The sequence below is a fragment of the Rhinoderma darwinii genome, chromosome 1 (assembly GCF_050947455.1).
Source record: "Rhinoderma darwinii isolate aRhiDar2 chromosome 1, aRhiDar2.hap1, whole genome shotgun sequence".
NCBI lineage: Eukaryota > Metazoa > Chordata > Amphibia > Anura > Rhinodermatidae > Rhinoderma > Rhinoderma darwinii.
The window spans coordinates 475,105,232-475,126,454 of NC_134687.1; the positions used below are offsets into that span (position 1 = coordinate 475,105,232).

At 42.2% G+C, this 21,223-nt stretch overlaps 1 protein-coding gene across 1 annotated transcript in view; it reads right to left on the reverse strand.

The window, feature by feature from the left end:
• The window catches only part of DNAH10 (dynein axonemal heavy chain 10), a 198,176-nt gene that overhangs the window by 84,591 nt on the left and 92,362 nt on the right, over positions 1-21,223 (reverse strand). Inside the window, exons 25-29 of the mRNA XM_075833733.1 lie at positions 8,462-8,673; positions 7,933-8,089; positions 6,972-7,205; positions 6,764-6,886; positions 1,259-1,492 (exon numbers count right to left, since the gene is read on the reverse strand). Of these exons, the coding sequence (XP_075689848.1) occupies positions 1,259-1,492; positions 6,764-6,886; positions 6,972-7,205; positions 7,933-8,089; positions 8,462-8,673 (960 nt within the window). The remainder of the gene's footprint in view (positions 1-1,258; positions 1,493-6,763; positions 6,887-6,971; positions 7,206-7,932; positions 8,090-8,461; positions 8,674-21,223) is intronic.

Sequence of the window (21,223 nt, forward strand, 5' to 3'; positions counted from 1 at the left end):
CAGGGAGACACGCTGCTGACATGATAATAATGTATGAGAACGAGCGATCGGAGTAACGAGCACTCGTCCCCATTCATAGCTCCTTGCGACAGGAGAAAAAACGAGCGTCTTGTTGATTGGCACTCGTTGCAATAGGGCCTTAAGTCCCCATGCCTTGGTGTTCTTTTTCTGGTTTGTACAAATTTTATGCCAGAATTAGTGTCTCTTTCTAAAATAATCACTATTGACCAGCATTGCGTAAGAATAATTGTTGAAATCTTGACCAAATCACAGTTATTCATACACATTAGGGTATGTGCACACACACTAATTACGTCCGTAATTGACGGACGTATTTCGGCCGCAAGTACCGGACCGAACACAGTGCAGGGAGCCGGGCTCCTAGCATCATAGTTATGTACGATGCTAGGAGTCCCTGCCTCGCTGCAGGACAACTGTCCCGTACTGAAAACATGATTACAGTACGGGACAGTAGTTCCACGGAGGCAGGGGCTCCTAGCGTCGTACATAACTATGACGCTAGGAGCCCGGCTCCCTGCACTGTGTTCGGTCCGGGACTTGCGGCCGAAATACGTCCGTCAATTACGTAATTAGTGTGTGTGCACATACCCTAACAGTGGTATACATAGCATTTTGTGCTTGAATTACAGTATAAAACTGCAAATTCTCCCAAAAAAATGCAATTTCTCAGAAAAGTTAGCATGAACACAGCAAAGTACATTCCAATCTAAGTGATAGTACAAGAAGTATAATTTTATCTGCACCACTCTAGACTGCAAGGTTGGATTCATACATCGCGTATTTGTTGCAGATTTTGAGACAGATTTTCTAACAAAAGCCAGTAGTGGATCCAAGAGGAAGGAGAAGTATAATTTAATTCTTTATATTTCCCATTTCTTTTGAAACCACTTCAGGAGGCGGCTGGAGGCGATGTCTGGTCATTCTTACGACGTTCTGGTAAAGGAACAGCGGGAGTAAGTGGCGGCACAGCGTGATATACTAACTAAATACACCCAAAAAATTCAATTAGATTAACACCAATTGTCCCAATGATGTCTACTCGTATACCTTTAGAAAACAAATATTTGGAAGACATCATAGAAGAGTATACAGTATATTAGTTGTAAACTAGTTCAAAGGCTTTTAAGTTTATCAATGACCTTGTCAATTGACAAGGTCATAAAAATACACTGTCTGTATGCATAGTTAAATAGCTGTAGCAGATAGTATTAATAGCAAACAGTATTAGCACAGTCACCTTTATAATGTGCTCCTGCACACATGTGGGATCACTGCTACCCAGAATACTGAGCAGCTCATCATCTGATATGAAGAAGAACCGTGGAAAAGCATTTCTCTTGGAGTCCAAGTAATCATTCAAACTCTTTTGACATTTCTCAAGATCCTCACTTAGGTTTTGTAAGTCAAATAGTCGATTTGTGGCCTGACAGCAACGCTTTATTACTGGATCCTTCATGGTTTCTGACATTATCTGAAAGATTAACAAATTCTAATATTAATATATCATTTTATATAATAATATATTATTATATTTGTTATAAACACAAAGTACCAAATAAAAAAAACATATTGATCTGTGGTGCACTGAATTTGGTCCACTTGTCATAAGCCAATCATCCAATCATGAGGGATTTTCGCTTTTAGGAGCCCCACAATTTGCTGCTTTTCTGGTGGGAACTGCAATATAAGTGAACTCCCCCTATCTTAACTTGTCAGTGGAGCACACGCTGGAAGTTGTAAACTCTTTAAACCTTTCATGCCAACAATCTGTATATTCACGTCCTTTTCGCACATACCCCGTGCAGCCAGGGCGTGAATACACAGATCTCTGTTCCAGCCGGCATAGCGCTGTGAAAAGCGCTCGGACGCCGGCTGTGTCAGTGTCCCCGGCTCCCCAGCAACCTGTTCTCTGACAGCCAAACTGATTTTTTTCGGCTACAGAGAATGTGATCACCGTTATTAACCGCTTCCCGACTGCCCACTGTAAATTCACATCGGGGCTTGCTGGGCTCTGTGCAGCGCCGACGTGAACTCACAGTGGGTGTTAAAAGCACGATCCGGGTGTCTCAGAGTAGTGCTGACACCCGGATTGCGCTGTTAACCCCTGCCTCTGGTCCCGGAGACATGACCGGGACCTGATTGGTTCAGGTCCCGATCATGTGATTGCAGGGAAAGTTTGTTGTAGCAAGAAACTGGAAAGTTTGTTGCTACAACAAACTTTCCCGGGGACCGATTGCGGGTGCTGACGTCGGTTGCATGGCAAAACCGGAGGCCATACAACAGCCTCCGGTCTGCCATTCATTGAAGCCTATGAGGACCAGATGGTCCTCATAGGCTTCCTGTCAGTGTGACTGCCAACGTCACACTGACAGTTTATAATACGTTACGCTACCTTATCCGCTGGGTCATACCACTACACTACGGAAATATGGGTAAGCATAATATGGAGGTTATGTTAGGTCATTCAGACTTTGTTTACACTGTTTACGCCTATTTGGTGTAGATTCTAACCTTACTGCTTGTTTCACCTGACACATACTTTCTATCTGTGCATACCTTGCTGGCTTAGGACAAAAGATAGATGTGTTCTTTGGTATACTCTATTTTGTTTACCTATATCTGTGATTTACTGTGTCATATTGTGATCCAGTTATAAAGACCTGTTTTAGATTCTCATGTTTTTTGATTTGTAATAAAGATTTTCTATTTTCAACTTTCTTTTGATATTTATGGACTTCCTGCTTCTCTTGTTTATATACTTATAATTCGGAGTCTTTATCTTTAATAAAGTGGGTGGTTGTTACTTTTGTTCCCCACCCTTATATTCATATGTCCTGCGAGACTGTTTTGTCTAACACTAGGTAGTGTAATGTATTATAGCAGCCATCAGTGCTGCAGGTCTTCAAGTAAGACAAGTAAAAAAAAAAGTCATAAAAATGTTTTATAAAAGTGTAAAAACAAGTAATGTTTTTTTTCCTATAATAAGTCTTCTGTTATAGGAAAAAAAAGAAAACGTTAAAAAAAGTACACATATTTGGTATCACCGCGTTCGTAACTACCCCAACTATAAAACTATAATATTATTTTTCCCGCACGGTGAACACCGCAAAAAATAATTAAAAAACAATACTAGCATCACTATTTTTTTGGTCATCACCCCTCCCAAAATATAGAATAAAAAGTGATCAAAAATTTGCATGTACCCCAAAATAATACCAATAAAAACTACAACCCGTCCCGCAAAAAAACAAGCCCTTACACAGCTTTTTTGACTGAAAAATAAAAAAATTATGGCTCTCAGAATATGGTGACACAAAAAATAAATAATTTCATAGAAAAGTGATCTTATTGCGTAAACGCCACATAAGATTAAAAAAAACTATATACATATGGTATCGCCGTAATCGTACCGACCTGCAAAGTAAAATGTCATTTATAGCGCACAGTGATTACTGTAAAAAAAAGGACAAAAACATTGTCAAAATGTATGTTTTTTTTGTCACTTTGCTTGTGAAAAAATCAAATAAAAAGTGATCAAAAAAATCACATGTACCCTAAAATGGTACCAATGAAAACTACAGATTGTAACGTAACAAATAAGCCATCGCAAGGCTCCGGTGGAGAAAAAATAAAAAAAGTTCTGGCACTCAGAATATAGCGACAGAAATTGTGCAGAGCGTCCAAAAGCGGATAAGATTGGGCACCATTTATCAGTGCGACACCGGCCACACATCTATGAATTATTTATTTACCCCATTAGTATACCCTCTTATTATGCCCTGATGTACTCTGCCCAGCTTACATATGCCCCCACATTATAAACTGAAATACCAGCAAAACCCCAAACGGCCAAATGGCGCTCCTTCCCTTCTGAGCTCTGCCATGGGTCCAAACAGCAGTTTATTACCACATATGGGGTATTGCCGTAATCGTGAGAAATAGCTTTACAAGTTTTGTGGTGCTTTTTATTCCTTATTCCTTGTAAAAATTAAAAATAATTTTATTTAAAAAAAAAAAAAGTAGATTTTCATTTTCACAGACATATTCCAATAAATATAGCAAAAGACCTGTCGGGTCAAGATGCTAACTATACCCCTAGATAAATTCCTTGAGGTGTGTAGTTTCCAAAACCACTTTTGGGGAGATTCCACTGTTTTGGCACCACAAGACCTCTTCAAACCTGACATGGTGCCTAAAATATACTCTAAAAAAAGGAGACCCCAAAATCCTCTAGGTGCGCCTTTGCTTCTGAGGCCGGTGCTTCAGTCCATTATCACACTAGAGCCACATGTGGGATGTTTCTAAAAACTGCAGAATCTGGGCAATAAATATTGAATTGCATTTCTCTGGTAAAACCTTCTGTGTTACAGAAAGTTTTTTTATTACAAATGAATTTCGGCAAAAAAAATAGTGTAGTACCGTGTTAGCCAGAGACAATATGAAATGTTAAATACTTTTGTGTCAAAAAAGACAAAAGTATAATAGGTATGATACCTTTATTGGCTAACCATAAAAGTTCTATATGCAAGCTTTCAGAGCACAGAGGCCCCTTCAAAAAAAATGAAATTTGTAAATTTCACCTCTACATTGCTTTAATTCCTGTGAAATGCCTACAGGGTTAATAAACTTTCTGAATGCCGTTTTGAATACTTTGAGGGGTGCAGTTTTTAAAATGGGGTGATTTACGGGTCTATCTTGTACATAAGGCCCTCAAAGCCTCTTCAGAACTGAACTGGTCCTTGACAAAATAGCCTTTTGAAATTTTCTTGAAAATGTGAAGTACAGTAAAAAATTGTGTAGTACCGTGTTAGCCAGAGACAATATGAAATGTTAAATACTTTTGTGTCAAAAAAGACAAAAGTATAATAAATAGGTATGATACCTTTATTGGCTAACCATAAAAGTTCTATATGCGGCTTTCAGAGCGCAGAGGCTCCTTCTTCAGGCAGTTTACAAATGAATGACTTAGAAAAAAGCACAACATTTAGATGTTACACAAAGACAATTAGTACATGAAGTGATACATCATTAAGATAAGCTGGGGCAATAAAACTGGGGTTATAGGGGTGATGACTTAGGAGTTAAGGCATCTGGAGTCAGTCTGATGGGGGACGTGACGTGTGTCCATGTAGTGGCTCAGAAATCCAGGTGTTAGATTGAGGCCTTGTGTCAATGACTGGAATTTTATCATCATCTTGAATTCCCAAATTTTTCTTTCTCTGTTGTTTTTAAAATGACCCTTCAGAATGAGCACCTTTAAATATGCTAAACTGTGATCAGGTCCAAAGAAATGTTTTCCCACGGGTGTATCCACCTCCTGTTTTATTGTATGTCTGTGAAGATTCATCCTGGTTTGTAGTTTTTGTATTGTTTCACCAATGTAGATTCCTTTATTGATGCACCTTGTACACAGGATCATGTAAACTACATTGGAGGATGTACAGGAGAACGTTCCAGTGATTTTATAGTCCTGCTGCGTGTTTGGTATCTGGATGGTGTTTGATGACCAGATGTTGGTACAGGTAAAATCACAGACATACAAAAAAAACAGGAGGTGGATACACCCGTGGGAAAACATTTCTCTGGACCTGATCACAGTTTGGCAGATTTAAAGGTACTCATTCTGAAGGGTCATTTTAAAAACAACAGAGAAAGAAAAATTTGGGAATTCAAGATGATGATAAAATTCCAGTCATTGACACAAGGCCTCAATCTAACACCTGGATTTATGAGCCACTACATGGACACACGTCACGTCCCCCATCAGACTGACTCCAGATGCCTTAACTCCTAAGTCATCACCCCTATAACCCCAGTTTTATTGCCCCAGCTTATCTTAATGATGTATCACTTCATGTACTAATTGTCTTTGTGTAACATCTAAATGTTGTGCTTTTTTCTAAGTCATTCATTTGTAAACTGCCTGAAGAAGGGGCCTCTGTGCTCTGAAAGCTTGCATATAAAACTTTTAAGGTTAGCCAATAAAGGTATCATACCTATTATACTTTTGTCTTTTTTGACCCAAAAGTATTTAACATTTCATCTTGAAAATGTGAGAAATTGCTGCTAAAGTTCTAAGCCTCGTAACGTCCTGGAAGAATAAAATAATGTTCAAAAAACAATGCAAATATAAAGTAGACATATGGGGGATGGTAATTAGCAACAATTTTGTGTGGTATTACTATCTGTTTTACAAGTAGATTACATTTAAAATGAGAAAAAATATAATTTTTACTAATTTTCTTTAAATTTTGGTGTTTTTCACAAATAAGCAATGAATTTATTGACCAATTTTTTCCACTAACATAAAGTACAATATGTCACGAGAAAAGAATCTCTGAATCACTTGGATAGGCAAAAGCATTCCAGAGTTATTACCACATAAAATTACACGTCAGATTTGAAAAAATGGGGCTGGTCATTGAGGCATCGATGACCCTTGGTCCTGAAAGGGTTAAACCCTATATATAACGTATATTATTATTATTATTATTATTACTACAATTATATACCAATAATAGGGGGGAAAGACATAGTCCAAACATCCAATTTTTATAGTGATCTAAGCTTTAATATAAAAAAAAAAATGAACAGGAGATTCTTATTAAACATTTTCATCAAATTGTATAACCCCACCGACCTCTTTTAAGTGGGTTCCTACTCTATTAGGTGTAATACTGCATGGAAAACAAGGTTGCCGCAACACAGCACCCGCAGAGGGAGTAAACAATAATATACTTACCCTTTTAAATATTTTGTCAATGTTGTCAAATTTTTTAGCCTCTTCTGGCAGCTGTGACCTAATATCACCTCCAATAAATATACTTTCCAAATACATCCATTTTCGTTGAACTACCATCCACACCTGTAAACCAAAAAAAACATATTAGTAACAATTTTACAGAAAAAAAGTATATTGCAATGAAAAAAACCAATGATTATGCACTTACTGCAATAACTTCTCCAATCAGAGAAAGTGATTTTTCCCATTGCTGTACTGTATTCAAGAAAGGACCAACAAATCGACTCCCAGATATACTTTGTAAGTTCATAGCATTGTCATCAAGTATTTGAAGAATATCATCAACAGATCCTAATATACTTCCACGGTCTTGAGTGCCCTTTATATACCTCTGCACAGTAAATTTCATATTTTCCCAAGTATCTAAAATTTCTTTAACGCCCTATGTAAAATGAGGGGAACATAGAATATGTAGTTAATTCATTTAATAAAACCATTACACTGAAAGCTAAGGTTCTCATTAATTTCACTGTTCACAGATTTAATTGCATTGCACCTTCAGGGTAAGAACACATGGTGCAGCCTCAGCTGGCGACCACAACCACGCCCACGTGTGGTGGCGAATGGATGCACGAATTTGCCAGTTATACCACAGTTTCGACGATCGTCCCCAATGTGGGCATGGTTTCGGCCTCCTGGCGCTGCCACGCGCTGTGTACTGTTCCTTAGGACTACTTTTAGTAATGAATTAGGGAATTGCATTACCAGTAATTAGCAATTATTTTCTTGCAGCTGCTCTCTCAGAATGAGCGGCCGCATACATGTGCCATTTATAGTACCTGTGTTCTGTGAATAGAAAGACGAGAGGTGCTCCTACAGTCTCAACCCACTGGGGCTCACAGTCATTTCCAAGAGCCTGGTCTAGATGTATTTTATTATCATATGACTAACAATCCTATACTTATTAGGCTGCATCTGTGCAATACGCCATCGGTTCAGGATGCACAGTTCGTTACTAAACGCAGAAAGAAATGATTTGATTGTCTCCTCCCACTATCCCCGAATCAGGATTAATTTCCTTGTTGTGTGGATATGTAATGGAACAGTGAGGCATGTGAATACCTTCTGTTTTAAGAAGGCCTTGATGTTTCCCCTCTTATAAGTCTTACCTTTTCTATGCTAAGCTCTTTAACTGCTGAAGCTACAATATCACTGATGACATCAGCATACTTGTGCAATTCCATGGCAAACATGTTTTCCAAAGTGAAAGTGTCAGGATTCATTTCAAAATTTGTCGCTGTTTTGGTCATCAGATCCTTCCAATGTCTGCAAGTGCAACAAGTTATACAACAAGCAATGTCATGAAAGTAAACACAGATTTTATCAAATTTATTTCTGCAGAACAGCACATTTTGCCCGTCACATCAATCAACTTGCATAGACCGAGCATTGGATGTGTATTGCAATATCCCATCCAGAAATTGAAGCAAGTAGATCATGTTTGCTAGTCTTCACCTCTTCGCAGATCAGCAATGTCCTTTTAACATACTATGCCACAACTTTGATATGGTTTTATATTAGGTGTCATTTTTGATAAATGTTAAAAACATATTAATGTTCTACTAAAAAGATTTTGTATTTCAATAACAGTAAAACTGAATTATGGTATTATAATACAACAAAAAAAAAGGTTTGAACCTGTCTCTCAAAGCTTCATTCTTCAGATCAAGAAGTAAAGGAATTGAGTCTTTAAACTCCTTCATTTTCGATTCAAGGTAAAATGCCACTGGCAGACTACGAATTTCTTTTGGAAGTTTTCTGAATGTTTTGAGAAATCCATCAATTCCATCTTGCAGAATTTGAACATTCAAATTTGCCCACAGTGTCTTTGACCATTCTTCTTTGGCGAGCTAAAGAAAAAAATAGTTACATTTCTTAGAACTCTACAGAAATTATACACAGACATTATTATGACCACCTCCTACTTTTGACGTCGGCAGCGTGTAGCTCATGAAGGAAGGGATGTGTAGTGGGCTGGCTCGGTCGGTATATAAGGTGTGCGATAGGCTGTCTGAACACATATCACATGTTGTTGCCATGGGTAAAAGGGGCAATTTATCAGAGTTGCAAAAAGGGATGATTATTGGCTTTCGTGCCAAGGGTGGCGGTATTTCTCAAACAGCTCAGTTTGTGAACTGTTCGTGTGCTGCTGTGGTGAAATTGTATCGTGAGTGGACAAATGGCACCATTTTAAATAACCGACGTGGAAACTGCGGAGCACCACGTGCCATTGATGTGAAAGGTGAACGTCTGCTATGAAGGTGTGCGAGGGCCGAACTACACACTAGAGTTTAGCAGCTCACCGTGAAAATCAACCAGGGGACTACCAGACGTGTGTCTAAAACAACAGTTCAGCGAACCCTACTGCGGATGGAGCTCCGAAGCAGACGGATAGACACTGCTCCTATGCTAACAAAGGTGCATTGTAAAAAAAGGCTTTGGTTGCCTTCTCCGATAAGTCACGTTTTCTGCTTCATCGAACGGATGGACGTTCGCGTGTCAGGCGAGAAACATCAGAGAACAAACACCCTGCAACCATTGCTTAAAGAAAACAAGCTGGTGGCGGCAGCATTATGGTCTGGGGAATTTTTTCATGGCATTCTCTGGGCCTACTTATCCATGTTGAAGGCACTCTGAACCGATTTTGGTATGAATCCATTGTTGCAGTCCACCCATACATGTGGTTTGTCTTCCTAGGGCAGATGGAATCTTCCAGCAAGACAATGCGACATGTCACACGGCAAGAAATGTCTGACCAAGACTTGTAAGTACTTCCCTGGCCCCCAAATTTGCCAGACTGGAACCCAATTGAGCATCTGTAGGACCACCTCGATCGTCTTGTTCGCTCTATGGATCTTCCCCCACGCACCCTCCAGCAAATGCTGCACACGGCGGTTTCTCTGGATATTAGCTGGCGGTCATAATAATGTGACTCGACTGTCGACAGTTAATTTATTTCAGTAATTCAATTCAAAAAGTGAAACTCATATACTCGTTAATGAAAACCCAAAATGTGTGTCTCAGAAAATGTGAATATTATAGAAGCCCAATTTCAAAAATGATTTTGTGTTTTTTTGTTTTTTTTTAATTAAAATTTTTATTAATCAAGGCAATAAAAGACATGTACATATGTAACTGCAGAAATATCACAACATCAATGCGGCCAGTAAATTGTCAAAGAAAAAGCATAGTCATAATTCCTTATACGATATAGTACACAAGTTTCAAATAAGTCAGAGCAATGAGAAGTGAGAAAGGATCCAGCGCTGAGACCGAGAAAATCTGTTAAAATTGGAAACTTCTTCCGAGTTTTATTGATGACAAGGGGTATTAAAAATAGACAATCTGTGTTGATTCAAAGTCCGTATGGCTAGTTGAAGGGGAGAGGCGGGTGCCTACGCGTTTCAGACGCGGTCTGCGTCTTTAGTCATGGCTTTCTGTCAAACTCTGACTGGTACAGGTAAAGTTTATATCCGGTCATCCATGTGGAGTTAATTGCGGTCCAACGTAATTGTTTTGATGGAACGCTTCCCCATTTTGCATGTGGGAAACTAATTAGGTGAATTGGAAAGCAATAGTCGGACATCGCTGATCGGGTAAGATACATATTTATAATATACATATATCTTCTATTAAGACTTTCTTGTAGTTATGACTTAGTCTTGCTATTAAGCAGATAAGAGGACCAGTTAACAGTTTTTCTGGTTGTAAACACAGTGTGTTAAAAAAGTATACACGTGGGAAAAAAGTGTATTGTATAAAATCATTAAGTCATGTTTATACTGGAGAAAGATAGGAATATTGATACAATGTATATGTATTGTTTTACTTCTTCAGTTTGTTTGTTTATTCCTTAGTATGTAGCAAGTATTGAGATGGAAACAAATGGCATATCCGTAGATTGATTTTGAATTTATATCGAGGGGCCGGGGATTTTTGTCTTATTGTATGCATTCATTAACCCATAGAAATAGAAGATGGTATTTACTATTTATTTTTGTAATACTATTTGGAGAATTAAAGATAGACGGGTGGATTTTAAGTGCATGTCAAAATATGTAAAGGATGTATTGGATAGAATGATCCAACACTGTACTTTGCCGGAGGCGAGTGGAATTGACGGCTCGTATTTTATTGTACAATGTATATTTGTTAATTGTCTACTTTTTAATGGTATAGCTGCTGTTATATTGAGAGGCAAAAATACAGACTATCGTTTTATGTACTTTGATGTGATATGAATTAATATTCCGATTAGTTGTTATGTTCGGGAAATTCATTGTTACATTCAGCTAGAAATATGATAGTTGGTAATTAATTTGTTACTGAATATGGTAATGACATTATTTAAAACAGTATTTGATGACAGAGTTATTTGAGTACCACTATATCATATGGAAAGTTATTCATAACTCTTTTCTGCCTGGTTATACGTTGTGTATTACAATACCGGCATTTATTTACCCATTAATTAGATCTATTGTCTTGAAGGGTAACATACTTAGCATAGTATTTATTATTATTTAACTTTCCATATGATATAGTGGTACTCAAATAACTCAATCATCAAATACTGTTTTAAATAATGTCATTACCATATTCAGTAACAAATTAATTACCAACTATCATATTTCTAGCTGAATGTAACAATGAATTTCCCGAACATAACAACTAATCGGAATATTAATTAATATCACATCAAAGTACATAAAACGATAGTCTGTATTTTTGCCTCTCAATATAACTGTAATGACCGGGGGGTAGGGAAACGGACGAGTGAGCCCTAATCTACCCGCCACTCTGTCCCTGCCTACTTGCAACAACCCGCCCTAGGCGACGGGGTACAACTGGGCGGCGGTCCCTGTACTCAGTAAGTGCACGACAAACACGACAAACATACAAGGGAATACAAGCAAGGGAAAGGGGCAGTTGCCCACGGCAACACCGTGAGCAACCAGAGTGGTGAACGAGCCGAGTCAAGCCAGGAGTGTGCGAGGTACCAAACGAAGAGCAGAAGAGAGTCAGTAAGCCAGGGTCTGTATGGAGCAGGAACAAAATATAAGGAGCTGTAGCTGGGCCAGGAAACCACACGAAAAAGAATAACAAGCAAGGAGGAACAGGAAATGCAGGTATAAATGGACAGAGGGCGGGAGCTAGCTGAGTCTGGCCAGGCTGCGATAGGCTCTCCCACTCCTAAGCCTGCCAGCCTGAGTGGTGGAAGCTGGAGTCAGTTTCAGGGATGTAGATTCAGGTGCTGACTGATTAATTAAGGGAGTTAACCCCGAAGCTGTGCCTGGCAGATCCTTTACAGTACCCCCCCTTTTATGAGGGGCCACCGGACCCTTTCTAAGTGGACCTGGCTTACTGGGGAAACGCAGGTGGAACCTCCTGACCAATACCCCAGCGTGAACATCCCGGGCGGGTACCCAAGTCCTCTCCTCGGGCCCGTAACCTCTCCAATGGACCAGGTACTGGAGGGAGCCTTGGACCATCTTGCTGTCCACAATCCTGGCCACCTCGAATTCCACCCCCTCAGGGGTGAGGACGGGAACAGGAGGTCTCCTCGAGGGAGCCAAGGACGGGGAGCAGCGTTTAAGGAGGGAGGCATGAAACGCGTCGTGTATACGAAAAGACGGGGGTAACTCCAGCCGGAAGGAGACAGGATTGAGGACCTCAATGACCTTATACGGCCCAATAAACCGGGGAGCAAACTTCTTGGACGGAACCTTGAGACGCAAGTTCCTAGACGACAACCACACCACATCCCCGACCATAAACAGGGGGTTAGCAGAACGTTTTCTATCAGCCTGAGTTTTTTGTACGCTCTGGGACGCCTCTAGGTTCTTCTGAACCTGGGCCCAGACTGTGCACAGTTCCCGATGAACGACCTCTACCTCGGGATTGTTGGAACTACCAGGTGAAACGGAGGAGAACCGTGGATTAAACCCAAAATTACAGAAAAAGGGAGAGACCCCTGACGAGTTACTGACCCGGTTATTAAGGGAAAATTCGGCGAGGGGAATGAATGAGACCCAATCATATTGACAGTCAGAGACAAAACACCTTAAGTATTGTTCTAGAGATTGATTAGTCCTCTCCGTTTGACCATTGGTTTCAGGATGGAAGGCAGAGGAGAAGGACAGATCAATCCCCAACTTCATACAGAAGGCTCTCCAAAACAATGAAACAAATTGTACCCCTCTGTCCGAAACAATATTGACAGGGACCCCATGGAGACGCAGGATGTGTTTGACAAACAAGGTAGCCAACGTCTTGGCTTCGGGTAGTTTCTTGAGGGGCACAAAGTGGCACATCTTACTGAAGCGGTCTACCACCACCCACACCACCGACTTGCCTTGGGATGGAGGCAAATCGGTGATAAAATCCATGGAGATATGGGTCCAAGGTCTCTGGGGAATGGGCAACGAACGCAGTAAGCCCGCTGGTCGGGACCTGGGAGTCTTGGACCTAGCACAAACCTCACAAGCGTCGACATAGGCCTTAACGTCTTTAGGCAACCCAGGCCACCAATAATTTCTGGTAATGAGGTGTTTGGTACCCAGGATGCCTGGATGACCAGATAGTGCGGAGTCATGATTTTCCCTAAGTACCCTTAGCCGGAATTGCAGGGGAACAAACAGCTTGTTCTCAGGAAGGTTCCCGGGAGCTGAACCTTGATCAGCAGCAATTTCAGAGACTAAATCAGAATCGATCGAGGAAATGATTATACCTGGAGGCAAAATACAAGCAGGATCTTCCTCCGAAGGAGGGCTGGCCATGAAGCTACGCGACAGTGCATCAGCCTTAATATTTTTAGACCCAGCCCTATAGGTAACCAAAAAATTTAATCTGGTAAAAAATAACGCCCATCGAGCTTGTCTCGGGTTTAGCCTCCGGGCAGATTCTAGGAAAACCAGATTCTTGTGGTCGGTAAGGACCGTTACCTGGTGTCTAGCCCCCTCCAGGAAGTGGCGCCACTCTTCAAATGCCCATTTAATGGCTAAGAGTTCGCGGTTGCCAATATCATAGTTACTCTCAGTTGGCGAAAACTTCCTGGAGAAGTAGGCACAGGGGCGGAGATGGGTGAGGGACCTGGTACCCTGGGACAAGACAGCCCCCACTCCCACCTCAGATGCGTCAACTTCCACGATAAATGGCTCCATTTGGTTGGGCTGAACCAGCACCGGGGCCGAGATAAAGCACTTCTTAAGGACCTCAAAAGCCTGGACAGCCTCAGGAGGCCAGTGGAGGAGATCAGCACCTTTGCGAGTGAGGTCCGTAAGAGGCTTAGCGATGACCGAGAAGTTAGCAATAAATCTCCTGTAATAATTAGCGAACCCCAAAAAACACTGTAACGCCTTCAGGGAGGCAGGTTGGACCCATTCCGCCACAGCCTGAACCTTGGCGGGGTCCATGCGGAATTCATGAGGAGTGAGGATTTGACCCAAAAATGGTATCTCCTGTACCCCAAACACACATTTTTCGGTTTTGGCAAACAGTTTGTTTTCCCGAAGAACCTGGAGCACCTTCCTGACATGCTCAATGTGGGAGGACCAGTCCTTGGAAAACACCAGTATGTCATCAAGGTACACTACAAGAAATATCCCCAGGTAATTTCTCAAAATCTCATTTATGAAATTCTGAAAGACCGCAGGGGCATTACACAACCCAAAGGGCATGACGAGGTATTCGAAATGGCCTTCGGGCGTGTTAAACGCAGTCTTCCACTCATCCCCCTCTTTGATGCGAATAAGGTTATACGCCCCCCGTAGATCCAATTTAGAGAACCATTGGGCCCCCTGAACCTGATTAAAGAGATCAGGAATCAAAGGAAGGGGATACTGGTTCCTTACCGTGACCTTATTCAGGCTACGGTAGTCAATGCATGGCCTAAGACCACCATCCTTCTTCCCCACGAAGAAGAAGCCAGCACCTACCGGAGAAGAAGAGGGACGAATGTAACCCTTGGCCAGGGATTCCTGGATATACTCTCTCATGGCTTCACGTTCGGGACAAGAAAGATTAAATATCCTACCCTTAGGAAGCTTAGCTCCTGGTACCAATTCGATAGCGCAATCGTATTCTCTATGAGGAGGTAACACTTCGGAGGCCTCCCTAGAGAAAACATCAGCGAAGTCCTGAACAAACTCGGGTAGCGTATTCGCCTCCTCAGGGGGAGAAATAGAATTAACAGAAAAACATGACGTACAACATTCATTACCCCATTTGGTTAGCTCCCCAGTATTCCAGTCAAACGTGGGATTATGCAACTGCAACCAGGGAAGGCCTAGAACCAAATCGTACGATAATCCCTGCATCAACAGTACAGAGCATTGCTCCAAATGCATGGAGCCAACAAGGAGTTCAAAAACAGGGGTATGCTGTGTAAAATAACCATTAGCAAGAGGAGTGGAGTCGATACCCACTACCAGGATAAGTTTAGGCAAATCAATCAGAGGCATAGAAAGAGACATAGCAAATTCCACAGACATAATATTAGTAGAGGACCCTGAATCCACGAAGGCACTGCCGGTAGCAGACCTACCACCAAAAGAGACCTGAAAGGGAAGCAAGATCTTAGTACGTTTCCTATTTACTGGAAATACCTGTGCGCCCAAGTGACCTCCCCGATGATCACTTAGGCGCGGAAGTTCTCTGGCTGCATTCTTACGCTTAGGACAGTTGTTCACTTGATGCTTGTCATCCCCACAGTAGAAGCAGAGACCATTCTTCCTGCGGAATTCTCTACGTTGTTGGGGGGACACGGAGGCCCCGAGTTGCATAGGTATCTCTGAGTCTTTCGGGGAGGAACGAAGCAACGGAACTTCGGGAGGCATCATGGGGGAGTCGGAGGAGAAAACACATAAACGTTCATGTTGTCGTTCCCTGAGACGTCGGTCAAGTCGTACCGCTAAAGCCATAGCCTGGTCTAGGGAGTCAGAAGAGGGATAGCTAACTAGCAGGTCTTTCAGGGCATTCGACAGACCCAACCTAAACTGGCACCTTAAGGCAGGGTCATTCCACCGAGAAGCTATGCACCACTTCCTAAAGTCAGAGCAATACTCCTCAACAGGTCTCTTACCCTGACGTAAGGTCACCAGCTGACTCTCGGCAAAGGCAGTCCTGTCAGTCTCGTCATAAATAAGTCCGAGAGCAGAAAATAAACAATCAACGGAGGAAAGTTCAGGGGCGTCAGGAGCCAAGGAGAAGGCCCACTCTTGGGGCCCTTCCTGGAGCCGGGACATAATTATACCCACCCGCTGGCTCTCAGAACCTGAGGAATGAGGCTTTAAACGAAAGTAAAGCCTACAACTCTCCCGAAAGGAGAGAAAAGCCCTCCGGTCCCCTGAGAACCGGTCGGGCAACTTGAGGTGGGGTTCAAGAGGTGCGGTGAGGGGAACTACCAAGGTAGCATCAGGCTGGTTGACCCTCTGAGCCAGGGCCTGGACCTGTAGGGAGAGACCCTGCATTTGCTGAGCCAGGGTCTCACGGGGGTCCATAGTGGTGTCAGGGACCAGGGTAGACTAGGTATGGGCTTGTTCTTATGTAATGACCGGGGGGTAGGGAAACGGACGAGTGAGCCCTAATCTACCCGCCACTCTGTCCCTGCCTACTTGCAACGACCCGCCCTAGGCGACGGGGTACAACTGGGCGGCGGTCCCTGCACTCAGTAAGTGCACGACAAACACGACAAACATACAAGGGAATACAAGCAAGGGAAAGGGGCAGTTGCCCACGGCAACACCGTGAGCAACCAGAGTGGTGAACGAGCCGAGTCAAGCCAGGAGTGTGCGAGGTACCAAACGAAGAGCAGAAGAGAGTCAGTAAGCCAGGGTCTGTATGGAGCAGGAACAAAATAGAAGGAGCTGTAGCTGGGCCAGGAAACCACACGAAAAAGAATAACAAGCAAGGAGGAACAGGAAATGCAGGTATAAATGGACAGAGGGCGGGAGCTAGCTGAGTCTGGCCAGGCTGCGATAGGCTCTCCCACTCCTAAGCCTGCCAGCCTGAGTGGTGGAAGCTGGAGTCAGTCTCAGGGATGTAGATTCAGGTGCTGACTGATTAATTAAGGGAGTTAACCCCGAAGCTGTGCCTGGCAGATCCTTTACAATAACAGCAGCTATACCATTAAAAAGTAGACAATTAACAAATATACATCGTACAATAAAATACGAGCCGTCAATTCCACTCGCCTCCGGCAAAGTACAGTGTTGGATCATTCTATCCAATACATCCTTTACATATTTTGACATGCACTTAAAATCCACCCGTCTGTCTTTAATTCTCCAAATAGTATTACAAAAATTAATAGTAAATACCATCTTCTATTTCTATGGGTTAATGAATGCATACAATAAGACAAAAATCCCCGGCCCTTCGATATAAATTCAAAATCAATCTACGGATATGCCATTTGTTTCCATCTCAATACTTGCTACATACTAAGGAATAAACAAACAAACTGAAGAAGTAAAACAATACATATACATTGTATCAATATTCCTATCTTTCTCCAGTATAAACATGACTTAATGATTTTATACAATACACTTTATTCCCACGTGTATACTTTTTTAACACACTGTGTTTACAACCAGAAAAACTCTGTTAACTGGTCCTCTTATCTGCTTAATAGCAAGACTAAGTCATAACTACAAGAAAGTCTTAATACAAGATATATGTATATTATAAATATGTATCTTACCCGATCAGCGATGTCCGACTATTGCTTTCCAATTCACCTAATTAGTTTCCCACATGCAAAATGGGGAAGCGTTCCATCAAAACAATTACGTTGGACCGCAATTAACTCCACATGGATGACCGGATATAAACTTTACCTGTACCAGTCAGAGTTTGACAGAAAGCCATGACTAAGGACGCAGACCGCGTCTGAAACGCGTAGGCACCCGCCTCTCCCCTTCAACTAGCCATACGGACTTTGAATCATTACATATTGTCTATTTTTAATAGCCCTTGTCGTCAATAAAACTCGGAAGAAGTTTCCAATTTTAACAGATTTTCCTGGTCTCAGCGCTGGATCCTTTCTCACTTCTCATTGCTCTACCCATTGCGTGTGCCGACACGAGGACCCGGGCGCTATAGACAGTGTGACGTCTACAATCAGGTGAGCTGGAGGTTTCCTCCCTTTTTTCTACTTCAAATAAGTCACTTAGTGAGAATCATAAAGGAAATCAAAAGAACAAGTATAAACAATACCAGAACTTTGGCTGCGACATAGTACAAAAGGAGAACAGGAAGTTGTTACCATGCAATGGGTCGTATATATACCACTTCTCAAGGGTTGTCCACACGTACAGAAAATATTACAATGACAACGATCCTAACATGCCTATGTACCAAGATCCCCTCTGAGATGGGCAAGACTCTTGAAATATTCAGGGAACATTGTCCAAAGAATAAAGTGTAGATTAAATCTACTAGGCTTAATAGATAAATAAGCACCACCGGACAGACTCTGGGATGTATACTACTGAGGGAGAGGAGATCCAGAAGCCCTATAATCAGACCATAATGCCCAATTTACTAGAAATTTACCATATGATTTTGAACGGACAGCTAGCATCTTTTCCATGATATAGTCAAAGTGAACGAGATTAATTAACTCAGCTATAGTGGGTGGATCTGAAGATTTCCAGGACCTGGCCATCAGCAATCTGACAGTTAAGATTACATGTGTCACGATCTAGGGGTATGTGGACCCACTAGGCCGCTCCGCCGTAGCGGAGAGGCAGCTGACCAACTCACAGCCTATGCAAAAGTCTATGGAAGGAGTGTAGCACAAGGATACCTGGGATAGTCCAGACAGCGGCAAGGGCTCTGGCATAGATGGGGCTAGATGTGGTGGGTTGCACCAGACGTGGTGGATGGGATCCGGGATGGCAGCTGACACCAGACATGGTGTATTCCAGCAGGCGAGGCAAGGTACGGCTCAGATATTAAACTGGCTCGGGAACAAGACACACCACGGGATACAGGATATCAGAGGCAGGGCACGGGAACACTGGTAGCAGGAAAACACTAACGGACCATTTGCAAAACAAACATGGGAAAACAACAACAACGCTCAGGTAGGGAGTGGAGGGGCGGAGCCCTTCTTATAGTCCAGGATGATAAGGGGTTAATTGGGGACCTTTAACATTTGCTAGCGCTGGCCCTTTAAGGCCAGGGCCGAGCACGCGCGTGCATTTTAACAGACAGAGCAGGGCCGGACGGCCACGAGTGCTGGCGCCTCCTAGGAGAGAGACGCTGGTGGGATGGCCAACGGTCTGTGGTTGCAGCCTTTGCAAGGTAAGGAACGGCGGCAGTCCGTGACCACGGCTGTGACAACATGACCTGTTATGCTCCAGAAATCTTTAGGAACATCAGGAAGACCAATAAAACATAACACCAATGCAGGGGAGGGGGAAATTAAGTACTGCAAAATAGAAGACAGAAATGCAAAAGCAGTTTTCCAGAAATTTAATACCAATGGGCAATTCCACCAGAAATGCATGTAATTGCCTGACATGCCACAACCTCTCCAACAAAGGGGAGAGTAGGAGGGATTTATTTTAGATATTAGTGAGGGTGTTCTGTAACATCTAAGAAATATTTTATGCGCTGTTTCTCTGTGGCTAGAACCCTTGGAGATCCTGGAAATCCAATTTATAGCAGAGTACCATTCTTGCAAGGGGATGGTCAAATTTATCTCGGCTTCCCACTTTAACAGATAACCTGGTTTAACCAAAGCCTGTGTTCGGGAAACAGTAGAATAAAACAAAGAGATACCTTTAGGCCTAGGCGTTACGGAGGTGAAGGCCGCAAATGCACTGCTGGGAAAACAGCGTATCCAAAGACCTAAAAAACACAATGTGGCGGATCTGAAAATACTTGTACATATCATGGTTAGGTATATTGTATTTTTGTACCAGAGTGTTAAAGGGTATCTGTAGCTTGGAATCATAAAGGGAGCCAACACTACCAATCCCAGCGGATTCCCAGTTAGTCAAGTTTAGTCGTGGTACAAATGAGGAGAGGTAACGGAGAGGAAGCAGCTTAAAGGATTGACACTGAGACGTGGGTGTCTTAGAAACTTAGTAATTTCAAGAGGCTATAGAGGCAGCAATAGAGAGCATATTTTTGCTTACAGGGGGGGGGGGGTCGTTTAGGACCATCAATTGACAAAAGAGAAATGAGAGGGGACCCCAAAGTGATCCTTTCAATCTCCACCCATTTAAGGTCATTGTGTCTATTCCACCAATGGTAAATGTGGGTGAGGGCAGTAGACTGAAAGAGCATCTTAACATCTGGAACTCACATCCCCCCAGAGGACCAAGATGAGCCATGGTGGAAACCTGTATCCTTGGTTTTCTTCCAGCCCATATAAAGTCAGTGAATATTTTTTGAAGTTTAGAAAGGTATTTGTTGGAGACCAGAATAATCACTGTGAGGAACACATATAATATTATAGGCAAAATCATCATCTTTACGATAGCTATTTTACCAGCCCAGGAGATCATTGGTTTTGAGAAATTTTCTAATAGTTTGGATACTTTAGAAAGACGCAGGAGATAGTTCTTTGTAAATAATACCGAACTAGGACTAGGACTAGAAATAGAAATCCCGACAAAGGTAATATTGTCATCTCTCCATTCAAAGGGGAATTGTGAAATCAAGGAGGCTTTAGTAGCTTCGTCCACTCCCACATTCAACACTTGAGACTTGTTCGGATTAACTATGTAGTATGATATCCAACCAAATTGTGAAAGGGTGTCTTGTATGGCGGGTAATGAACTAAGTGGGTCAGAGACCGCCAAAAGGACATCATCAGCATAAAGACCAATTTTATGAACTGTAGATTCTTCTCGAATACCCGGAATTCTTGGATTATGACGTATTAGCTCCGCCAGGGGTTCCATCACTAAAGCGAATATAATAGGAGAAAGTGGACAACCCTGGCACGTACCATTTTTAACTGTAAAGGATCTGATAAAAAACCCGAAGATAGAACCCTTGCTGAGGGAGACGAACACAATGCAAGAATAGAGGACTTTTTAAGACCTCCAAGTCCAAAATGCATCCAGGGCAAGGAGCAGAGAAGGCGTTCGGGAGACCTCCGTACACGGCACTAAATTCACAGACCTACGTGCTCCATCTGAGGCCTGTCGTTCTGCCACAAACCCGAATTGATCCGATTTAACCAATTGAGGAATGATACAGAAAAGCCTATTCGAGAGAATTTTTGCATATATTTTAATATCCGAATTTAAGAGGGAAATAGGGTGAAAATTAGCTGGGGATGCAGGGTCTTTCCCAGGATTAGGGAGGATAACTATAGTGGCTGAGAGCATTTCCATGGGGAAAGCACCATCCATTGCGGCCTTATTGAATATTTGC